An 11,371-nucleotide genomic window follows, 5' to 3' on the forward strand; every position below is an offset into this window, starting at 1 on the left:
GAAAAAAGTAAAATTAAAAATAAAGAACTTGTCACCGTTTTAAAACGCAATTAAGTCAATTCTGTAAGCGGACTTAGAGAACCCTGATCTGCGCTACTAAAGGACTTGATTTCGTTTAAGGTATGTATATAAGGTACGACTCCCAACACACAACTTCGGAGCTGGCGGAACACTATCCCCCTTCCAATGACCTGATATGTCATCGAAGAGCAGGCAGGGGGGCCAGTCGAGATGGATGCGCACTGACACTGTATTTTGGATGCGCCTGGGACTGCATTTAGTGGTATAAGGGATGATGTTTGAAAAAGTTGTCGCTCTGACGCACGCGAAGAATGTGTATTAAAAAATATTAAAAACTGAAGGAAAACGAAGGCCCAGCGGCAACGACAAAAGTGTACCTCTCTTTTACACTCACTCATACACACACAAAAAATATTAACAACCCTTATATTCAGCACTATGTTCACAATTTTACTAAAACTCCACTTACGTTTATGTCTCAATTGTACATTAACTTTTAATATCTTCTGACTCAAATCTTGCAAACAGAATTGAATTTCCTTTTTTTTTTTTTTTAACCACTTACCGCTTGCTACACTTTGCTGAATTTTTCCAAAATCGATGAGAAATGCTATGCTATCGATATTTTTATAAATTATCGTGTAAAACAATCAATAGATGACCAGTTACTTTTTGCTTGTGATTTTTTTTGATTTAGGAACGGTCGGAAGAGAACAGATAATCTAAAACAACAGTTTCCACTGCCGTAATATATTTATAAATAATAAACAACCTACTATTTTTGCTGTAACCCAATAGCAATATTAATTGACGTAACTGGCAACGAAGTTTGATCAAAATTATATACATTTCTTTATATATGTATATCTAAAGCACATATGTGGTGTATACATATACATATAAAAAAAAAGTAATTTACAGGTACCCTTTAGAAGGGTTTAAAAACGCAGAAATTCTTACATACATATGTATGTCCGATTTCCAAAGAGATGGTGCATAAGATTTTGCCGTGCCGAAACTCAACCATCCATTTTACCATCTATTAGAGACGTTTCTATCTCAGGCGGTTCTATTGGCGTTTTTATCTATATTTTGCGAATGCAATGCTAAAATTTTGCCATTCACTGGAAAACATGTGCTATTCACAAAAAAAATATAAATGACAAAACAAAGAAACAACAGTTCCCCGCAAATGGATATGTAGCTTGTGTTTCAAATTTCGTTGTTTCGTATTCAAGACCGAAACAGCACACACATTCATAACACCTGATTACAAATTTGTTTAAATACAATAATGAGAAATTAAATTATTGGACTCATTAATATGTTAGGCCCGATTGCCACTCAATGTATCTCCGGGGAACGGTTGGGATTATTCTCACTAACGCTATTCACAGTCTCTTAACATCTTATTTTGCAGATGCCAGCGATACAAATAAAAATTTATAATTTTTGACATTGTTAATAAAATGATCAATAGTTTACAAATATTAAGAATCTTATAAAATGTTCAATATTTTAAGACTTTAAATAGCTATAATACATTTATCTGTAGGCCTATGCCCACGTATAAATTTATACATATGTATACATATATACACAAATGTTTTTGAACGAAAAAGAAATGCATATACATACATACATATGTATGTATGTAGTTTGATGCTTGAAAATGTCATAAAATAAATTGTTCATTGACAAATTTAAATTGTGCAACGAAACTTTTTTCCGAATTGGGTAACAATTTTTTGTTTACATTTTCGCCGTGACTGGCACGGTTTCTCAGAAAATGACAAATTTTCAGTATTGCCTTCTGAGAATGTCAATAAAAAGGTCAACCGCACCGCCTGAGATAGGAACGCTTCTTTTGGATGATAAAATGGAAGGTAACATGTTGTCATGGCAATAACTTATGCACCATAACCAGAGGAGATGATGGATGGTCGCCAGTGGAAATCGGGCTTAACGCTTGCTGGAATACCCGTATTAACAGTTTGTGAGCGTGAAAAAAGTCTTCCGATATATCGTTAGTATCGATATTTTTGTATCACTGTTCGAAAAGCATTGCCCAACACCATTATCAGAACCCTACAGTCACAATAATTTCTTCGACTTAATAATAAAAAAAGGTGTTTAAATACTGTTATGAAACAAGTGGACTGGCGAATGACATTCATAGTTATTTATTAAAATGCCTTTTTATAAATTTTTGCGCTGACGGAACAATGACTCGTTACAAGTACTAAGTGCGCATCCCTGGCTTCATTGTACATGGCTATATATGCACACATGCATATGTGCAAATATGTGTGTATGTTGTTAATTGTATTGAGCTATTTTTTTTTTTTGTAATTAGTTCTCAAGAAGTTAATTAAACAATTGGAATTGCAGCTATTCTTATACATATATCCCCGCTCGACTAATGCATAAATCTGAAAAGAGATAGACAATTCGCCTTGTAAGTAATAGTTTAAAATGAGTGAAAATTATCTTAATAACTTTTAATACACGACAACAGAGGAAGAACTTGAGAATACGCAATAAATGATAACGACCTCACTTCTATCACACGGCAGTGCGACGACGAAGTTGTCTCTCCTTGCTTGCTCTTTCTTTCCCTTGGACAAATTCCCCGATCAGATTGGGCTTAATTGACATCGCAAAGAAGAAAGGGTGGGGCAGTAGGCAGCAGTAGCTTTTATTATGCCACAGGTAAGGACTGCTGCCGCTGAGGCAGCAGCAGCGGCTGCCGGGAGTGGTGCCAATGGCCAACCGCTTGTGAAAATTGGACATTATCTTCTTGGCGCCACATTGGGTACAGGCACATTTGGCAAAGTGAAGGTCGGTGAACATCAGATAACACGCCTTAAGGTCGCCGTAAAGATCCTTAATAGGCAAAAAATTAAAAGTTTGGATGTCGTAGGTAAGATACGACGGGAGATACAAAACCTTAAACTCTTTCGGCATCCTCACATAATAAAATTGTACCAGGTGAGTTCAAACAATTCTCAGTGTACATATACATATGTATGTATGTAACGTTACAAGTAACATCTATTATTAAAAGTTTAAGCATACATGAAAATTAGTCCAATGGCTGTCGGATTGTATACTTTTTCGAAACTATTTTAACATTCATGAGTATCAGCCGGATCCGGCATCTATATGAGCTGCCTTAAAATGATCGATCTATAAAAAATCGTCACCACGACGAGACGATTTCAAATAGCCATGTCCGTCCGTCCGTCCGTCTGGATCAACGCAAACTCTTCATAGACCGTAAGAGCTACAGAGCTGACATTTTGCGCGTAGGCTTGTATATGTATTTCATATGCTAAGATTGTGGGCCGTTCTTTCGCAAACTTTAGCCTTTTTAGAAAAAACGTTTTGTCACTGCGATAGCTTAGGTAAGGAAAAAGTTCACAAAAAAGTTGCAAGGGTATACAAACTTTGACGCGGTTGAAGTTTGCCCCAGCCCTCTGGTTTGAAATGGTTTTTCTACAAATTGAGAAATCTGAAAATCTTATTATTTTGCTGACATTTTAGAACGGTTTAAAATTGAAAAGACAAAAGATGATTTAAACTTAAAAAAAATACTATTCGAATCTCGATTTAAAGTTGAAAAAAAAAACACTACAATTTCTATAATTCAAGAATTCATTGTTAGAAATGATTTTTTTTTTGTCGCCAACGCAACGCAAACTTAGCCCCTAGACATTCATCGGTGCTCTGCAACAAACCAAAGGGGTATTAGTTGATTGTATGCAACTGGCTTAAAAGCTTGCAAATAAGATTTCAAAATAACAGTTTGAAATTACGATTCACTGTATATTTAATCCATTTTGGGCGGTGTCATATCAAGTTTCATCCACGGTGCCATAAATCTTATGGTTTAGGGATCGGACGTGATCAGATTCTAACATTTAGCCTTCGACGAACTGCGCGCCTATTGATGGACTGAATTCGATCACTTCTTAAATTTACTCTTTTTATACCATACACCCATAGGGTGAAATGATCAGGATCAACAGCCGAGTCGATCTAGCCATGTCCGTCCGTCCGTCCGTCTGTATGAACACGTAGATCTCGGAGGCTATAAGAGCTAGAGCTACCAAATATGGTATGTATACTCGTGTAGTATGTAAATGTAGACTTAATTGGAATTTTGGAATTTTACGCCCCGAGGAATCACATATGTATACATATGTAACTATTTTTCTTAAAAAGTAAAACAGCTTATTTTATTTTATATGACAAAGCGTAAGCATGTAAAAGATGAAATGTAGTAAGTCGACTCGCCGACTTGGGTATACCATACACTAGGTGAAACAAATATTTCAAATTTCGAAGACCAAATGTATGTCTATTAAATTGTTTTTGTTGTGCTATCTCGCTCACTCTACAAACACTACAAACACACGAGCACTCTAGCGCCGCCACTAGCCAACGGCCAATTCTGGCCTTGTGGACTGCTTTGTAAAATACGTTCATACGCATATTTTGCATGTTTATAGTCCGATTTCAATAAAATTTGGTACTTTGATAGAAATAGATAAGAATAATTGGACTGCCGAATTTGATTGCGATACTCAAAAAAATACAGGAGGAAATCGGTTTTTTCTTAATTATGGAGGCGGAAGTGGGCGTGGCAAAATATGAAAATATATATACTCTGCGCGCATACTAAGCCAGTATACATACTAAATTTGGTGACTTTAGCTTTGTTAGTTTTTGATAAAATCAGTTTTGTTTAATTTGCGGGGGCGTCTATTAAGCTAGTCTACATACAAAATTAGATGTCGGTAGCTCTCATAGTTTTTAAGAAAATCAGTTTTATGTAAATTCCGGGGGCGGAAGGGGGCGTGGCAAAAAGTTTCAACAATTAGTTTCTTCGCGCTAATTAAACGAAAATATAAACCAAATTTGATGTCTCTAGCTGTTATACTTTTTAAGAAAAATAGTTTTATGTGATTCCTGGGGGCGTAAATGGGCGTGGTCAAAATTCCAGTTAACTCTCTTTCTTTACATACTACACGAGTATACATACCAAATTTGGAGGCTCTAGCTCTTGTGGCCTCCGAGATCTGCGTGTTCATACAGACGGACATGGCTAGATCGACTCGGCTGTTAATCCTGATCAAGAATATATATACTTTATAGGGTCGGAGAAGCTTCCTTCTGCCTGTTACATACATTTTGGCGACTTTAATATACCATTTCACCCTATGGGTGTATGGTATAAAAAAAATAAATAGTTTTTTCCCCATTGGCAACTATCTTTCTCTTAAACTTACCATTTTTAATTATCTGCAATCATTTAAAATTATTTTTAAAAACCTTGAAACCAATGAAACAAAAAGACTCATCCCAATATTCTACATGAGAAATTATGTTGAATTTCAGGTTCAGATTATTAAAGCGAGCTCAGGGCACTTTTTGACATTTTAATTCTATTTTTCTGAACCGTAAACATCATATCTCCAAATTGCAAATGGACCGAATATATACAGCTGTGTTCACGAAAATAGCAGTAAAGTAGTTGGTAACAAGGATTTCGAAATTTCACAGTGTAAAAATTTTCCAAATCAATCAGTAATAAGTGTAATTAATTAGATAATTATGGTGCACTATTACTTGCGTAAAATTTTCATGTTATTCGGGGGAGGAAAGTATTACTCTACCGAGAAGACGGAATGGATCGAAAACCTTGGAAAACAAGGTGAAACATATAAAAAAAATTCAAATTTTAGTTGGATGTTTTGCATAGATGGTCTCTGCTGCCCTAGATTTTCAAAAAAAAAAAACCGAAAAACGGTTCCTGATGACTGACACATTGTTCGATACCGCAGATCCAATCCGTTTGCTTCATCTAATTTAGTCAAACATGATCTAATACTGTCAGTAAGGGATGTCACTTGCCGGCGTAGACTCTTAGAACAATAGATAAACGCGCAAAGTTCAAGGTTAGTCCCACTCTTGACTTTGAAGCATATAAAAGCACGTTTGTATTTTGATAAAACTCCATATGAATCTTCCAATTGCAAAGTGGGTAATATTTTCTGGCAGGCGACCGCACAGTAGTCTTGTTTGGTCGTGCAGGTTCTTAACAGTGTACGTCTCCCAGGGACTGCGGAATACCACCCAAACCACACGCAAACAACGGTAAGGCAATTTGTCCGATTCATAAGATTGATGGGAGTATGTATAGAAACGTCTACGAGTACATGAACATCATGAAGAAGGTTATGCTCTCTTATATAATATGGAATATGTCAATAATATGGACATCACAAAAAAAAAAAAAAAAACGTCTTTAGGTAGAGAATATAGGCCCAGTACACATAGTAAAATATGTCTAATATTATCTATTATTTGTGTTTGAGCGCTGTGGTAGTACACTGAGGATGGTTTCTATGTTTTTGGGTCCTCAAAAATTCTTTTGGGTCAAATAAATATTTCTTAGCACACATTCGACCACAGTAGGTTACGAATAATCATCTCCAAAGGCCAAATTGGCTGCACTTTTGAATACTCAATTCCTTGTTTTACTGGTCTCTTTTGTTGAAAATGGACCTTTGTATAGACAAAATTAATATAAATTATTATACAGTTATTCCGGAAGGACGAGTGCTGTCCACCTATTTTCTTTCCCATTTTTAGTGAGATTTGGCACTAATTAATTGGAATTTTTAGGACACTACTGTACTATACTGTTGCTTAACGTATACGGATCTTTGTTGTACATTTTGCCTTCGAAAATTAGATAATTGATCTAATCCTTTCTTTTATAACAAATTTAGTCATCCTTGGCCTTGAGGTGGTACACATTATAACTAATGGTTCAATCGCAATCGCAATAAATGTAGTCAGGTGCTGTGCACTACTATAGTTTTACTCACAACTATACCTCTACGGTAGTAGAGTTTATTTCAAATCTACGCCCCCCTGCGCCGGCGAAATTTAAACAAATTCGATTTTCTTAAAGACTAAAAATGCTATAGACATTAAATTTGGTATGATCATTTGTTGTTAAACAATTTTTGCCACGCCCCTTTCCGCCCCCGTAATATGGAAAAACTCGATTATTTCCGGTAATTTTGTACCTCGTGCAATCAAATTTATCGCACTTAAATTTGATACTAATATACAGCAAAATACCAAATTTGATCAAAATCGGACTAAAAATAGCCAAGTTATGCATATAAACGTTTTTCCAAAAGGCCGGAGTTGGCCGTTGGCTGGTGGGGGCGCTAGGGTGCTCGTATGCTTGAGTGAACAAGATACTAAGATATGCTTGTAAAAAGCATGGGAATTTGAAATATTTGTTTTTACTGTTGTATGGTATACCTAAGTCGGCGAGACGACTTACTGAATTTTAATTTTTAATTCATTTCAAAAAAGAATACGTATTAATTTGCTCCATTTATTCTTTGTCTTTTTTTTTGTGCAGGTGATTTCCACACCTTCGGATATATTTATGATCATGGAGTATGTGAGCGGCGGGGAACTCTTCGATTATATTGTGAAACATGGAAAATTGCAGGAGCATCAGGCCCGCCGTTTTTTCCAACAGATCATTTCCGGAGTGGATTATTGTCACCGCCATATGATTGTTCATCGGGATTTAAAGCCAGAGAACTTGCTGCTTGATCATAATATGCACGTAAAAATAGCCGATTTCGGATTATCCAATATGATGCTCGATGGCGAATTTTTGCGCACTTCTTGCGGATCACCCAATTATGCTGCACCCGAGGTGATCTCGGGAAAACTGTATGCTGGTCCAGAGGTGGATATATGGTCCTGTGGTGTCATTTTGTACGCCCTCCTGTGTGGCACCCTTCCCTTTGATGATGAGCACGTACCCACACTGTTTCGCAAGATAAAATCTGGCATATTTCCCATACCCGAGTATCTCAATAAGCAGGTTGTAAATTTGGTGTGTCAAATGCTACAGGTGGATCCTTTGAAGCGAGCCACCATTGAGGAGATTAAAAAGCACGAATGGTTCCAAAAGGATTTGCCAGCGTATTTATTTCCCTCTTCGATAGAACAGGATTCTAATGTGATTGACACGTACGCCGTTGCGGAGGTGTGTACCAAATTCGGAGTAAAAGAATCGGAAGTCCATAATTCCTTGCTGAGTGGCGATCCGCATGATCAGCTTGCAATAGCCTACCATTTGATAATTGATAACAAACGATTTGCTGATGATGCTGCCAATCAGATCACTGAGATCAATAATTTCTTTGTGGCTGGATCGCCTCCACCGCCTCCAGCCCCTTCCACTTTGTCATCGAGTCATTCGCCAAATGAGCGTGAAGTTACTGTCATAGTCGGAGGAACTGGGGGTACTGCAGTCAGTTCTGGCTCAGCCACGCCAGTGCCAACGAATGGAGCTTCAGCTACTCCTAATAGCTCAACGGCCATGCCCGGCATTCGTCCACATCCCGAACGGATCGCTCCCATGCGTGAACGTCAATTGGCAATGTCGGTTCAAAACTCTGGAGGAGCTGCTTTCCCCGAGAAAACAGCACGTGGCGGCACACCAATCAAACGAGCCAAATGGCATCTGGGCATTCGATCCCAAAGTAAGCCCAATGACATTATGCTTGAGGTATATCGGGCAATGAAGGCTCTTAACTACGAGTGGAAAATCATTAATCCGTACCATGTGCGCGTTCGTCGTCAAAATGTCAAAACTAGCAAATTCTCAAAAATGTCCCTACAACTGTATCAGGTGGACGCCAAAAGCTATTTGCTAGATTTTAAGTCCCTGACAAACGATGAAGTTGAGCAAGGCGATGATGTTATTATGGAGAGCTTAACTCCTCCGACCCACAGTGCGTCTGCTGGCACGATGCCGCTCCAACCCACGGGTCATCACACAATGGAGTTCTTTGAGATGTGCGCGGCATTAATTATTCAGTTGGCACGCTAAATAATGCAAAATCCAAAGGGTTTTGGAGAAATTCTGTTTTTGCGTCATCGATTGCTCGCTTACCGCTTACCGTTATTAATGCTAGCGCTGCCCGATAAATTGTTCTTGTTGTTTTTGTTGGTGTCTTTATATACTATATATATTTTTGTATAATTTTTAACGGTTGATTTTTATTTTTTTGTGCTTCTTTTAGAAGATTTTCTGAGTATTCTTTGTACAAAGTTGTATTCAGTTCAGTTTGGTCGAAAACCCATTTAATTCAATATTGTAACCTACTAAATAAAAATTTTCATTTCGGGTAAAAAGACTTTTGTAATTATAAATAATATATGCAATAAATTATGCAAAATCACAAATATTATGTTTATATTTGTAAGTTTTGAAGTAAAGTAAAAGTCGCTATGGACAGGTAAATTCCGATTCTTGATCAGCATAAAAAGGCGAGTCGATCGCATTATCCTGCTGCCATTGCTGTTATGTCAGCCGACGCAAAGTACTCATTCGTTGATTGCAAAATCAGTACAATGGAAATAACAATATTAATCTATGTTATCTCAAAGAAACTTAAATTATATTTAGTTATATGTATATTGTTGCGGACAAAATCTACATACATATGTATGTACATACGTGAATAGATGGGTAGATATAGATGGAGAGATGATAAGTTGCGTGCCAAAATGAGAACTGTGCTCCGTTTAAGTCACCTAGCTTGACCGGATCTTCTCTTTACCCACTGTGGCTTAGGTATTTCGTATGCATGTACATACATACAACTAGCCTCCATCTCTTTCTTGTTCATGTCCAAGAACCTTCCAAGGGCTGCTGTGCAATGCACTAAAGGGGAAAGATAATTGCAAAGTTTTGCATAAATCTGTTTTTGTGGAGCGTTGAAAACTAGGTAATTTTGATCTTACTTTCGGATTTTTACATACATGTATGTATATACATATGTAAAAATGCTGGGGCCAAATTGAAAAAATGTGGAATAACGTTGAACTTAGTTTTACCAGTTCTATAGCTTCTTGAAAATGTTTAAACGTATATGATGTTATTTTAGAAACACGTAATGAATATTTGGCCAGACAAAATTGGTGGTTTTTGCTGAGATGACCACATAGGTGACCAATTTTACCAATTTAGAAAAATAAACTTACATACATATGTATGTATATGTATGATTTACTTCATGAAATCGCGGTATCTTTTCCTACAGTTATGTTTCGAGTTTAAATTTTTATCAGGTAATACAAAATTTGTACATACCCAAATGTATTTAACACTCTAAATAAATGTATAACTGTTAAAATACTGCCAGGTTCTGGTCCCAAACGCAACCTTGTTTTTATTTTATCTTTGCATACATATGTATAAATAATTCAGTTTACGTGTGTCTAAACTAGGACTACGACTATCATGTTTTTATTGCTTTTGCTGTTGTTTTCGCTTTAGTTTATCAATCAACGTTTCTATTGAATTAGCATCTACCAACCCAATGAACTTGTCTACTACGACGCCATTACGAAAGGCCAGTACAGCGGGTACAGCCTTAACTTCAAATGTTTCGACCAGGTCCAAATTTGTTTCCACATCGATGACAGCCAAATCAATTTCATTTGAATTTTCCAGAAGCTCCAGCATTTTCGGGGTAAGAATTTTACATGGATCACACCATTCCGCGTGAAAATTTACAATGACCGGATTATCGCTGTTGATTACCTAAAATTAACGGATGGAGTAATGTAAATTTAGCAATAACAACCACGAATGGCTTAAGTCAATTTCCGGCTTTGTTCATATTACCTTCTGATCAAACTCATAGTGATCCTTGATCATCAGCTTTTTGCAAAAAATTTGAGATTGTGACAAACACTTTTGGTTTGACTTGGCCGCCGCCTGCGGAGGAAAAGTAAAGCGTTGACAGTTACTTTGTGCGCTGGTCTGGATGGCTGCCAGTCGTAGAGCAATCCCCTGTGCAGTTATTTTCAGCATTATAGCAGCGTTTCACCAAGTTTATTTAGTGTTATTTATATCGTTATGCAGGGCTTCGTGCACTACTTTGGAAGTTATTTGTTTATAACAATAACAAAAACAAAAAAAAAAAAAAAAAGTTACCCTAATCAGGTTAAGTTTTTCAACACTGCAAAATTATCAACTCTGAAATAGATTATTTTTCGATTCGGCAGGCGGTTCGATAACATTGCAAAATTTTAAAATTGTAAAATTGCCCCTTGTGCACCTTCATATTACTGACCAAATACTTTGTGAATGAATGCGCTTTTATTTGTATGTATTTAAAATTTAATAATAATGATTGAATTTCGTGGTGTCTTTGTGTATTTAGTATTTGTTATTCAATATTTATTGAAACATATGCATGAACTCTCCAAACGACTTTGCACGTTATTT

General features: G+C 36.7%; 2 protein-coding genes across 3 annotated transcripts; one reads left to right on the plus strand and one right to left on the minus strand.

Annotated features, from left to right (window-relative positions):
- The first annotated feature begins 2,086 nt into the window (after window positions 1-2,086).
- AMPKalpha (AMP-activated protein kinase alpha subunit) lies at window positions 2,087-9,318 on the plus strand. 2 transcript variants are annotated; one of them, XM_068302109.1, is made up of 4 exons: window positions 2,087-2,332; window positions 2,413-2,479; window positions 2,540-3,012; window positions 7,472-9,318. In XM_068302109.1, exons 3-4 carry the CDS (start codon window positions 2,725-2,727, stop codon window positions 8,960-8,962), a joined length of 1,779 nt encoding a protein of 592 aa, XP_068158210.1. In that variant the 5' UTR covers window positions 2,087-2,332; window positions 2,413-2,479; window positions 2,540-2,724; the 3' UTR covers window positions 8,963-9,318. The 2 variants fall into 2 exon arrangements, with proteins under 2 accessions (XP_068158210.1, XP_068158211.1); XM_068302110.1 differs by having other exon boundaries at window positions 2,087-2,328.
- Window positions 9,319-10,271: 953 nt separating this feature from the next.
- On the minus strand, window positions 10,272-11,084 carry LOC137586101 (thioredoxin). Its single transcript, XM_068302111.1, has 2 exons — window positions 10,766-11,084; window positions 10,272-10,681 (listed from the first exon to the last, which is right to left on the minus strand). Exons 1-2 carry the CDS (start codon window positions 10,952-10,954, stop codon window positions 10,385-10,387), a joined length of 486 nt encoding a protein of 161 aa, XP_068158212.1. The 5' UTR covers window positions 10,955-11,084; the 3' UTR covers window positions 10,272-10,384.
- Between the last annotated feature and the right edge of the window lie 287 nt (window positions 11,085-11,371).

This window comes from Drosophila tropicalis, unplaced genomic scaffold (assembly GCF_018151085.1).
Source record: "Drosophila tropicalis isolate 14030-0801.00 unplaced genomic scaffold, ASM1815108v1 contig_9, whole genome shotgun sequence".
In the NCBI taxonomy this organism is placed as follows: Eukaryota; Metazoa; Arthropoda; class Insecta; order Diptera; family Drosophilidae; genus Drosophila; species Drosophila tropicalis.

Coding starts and splice junctions, on each gene's coding strand:
- AMPKalpha (XM_068302109.1), top strand. CDS start 2,725: ATGCCACAGGTAAGGACTGCTGCCGCTGAGGCAGCAGCAGCGGCTGCC. Junction 3,013..7,471: donor ACATAATAAAATTGTACCAG/GTGAGTTCAAAC, acceptor TTTTTTGTGCAG/GTGATTTCCACACCTTCGGA.
- LOC137586101 (XM_068302111.1), bottom strand. CDS start 10,954: ATGCTGAAAATAACTGCACAGGGGATTGCTCTACGACTGGCAGCCATC. Junction 10,682..10,765: donor ACTATGAGTTTGATCAGAAG/GTAATATGAACA, acceptor CGTTAATTTTAG/GTAATCAACAGCGATAATCC.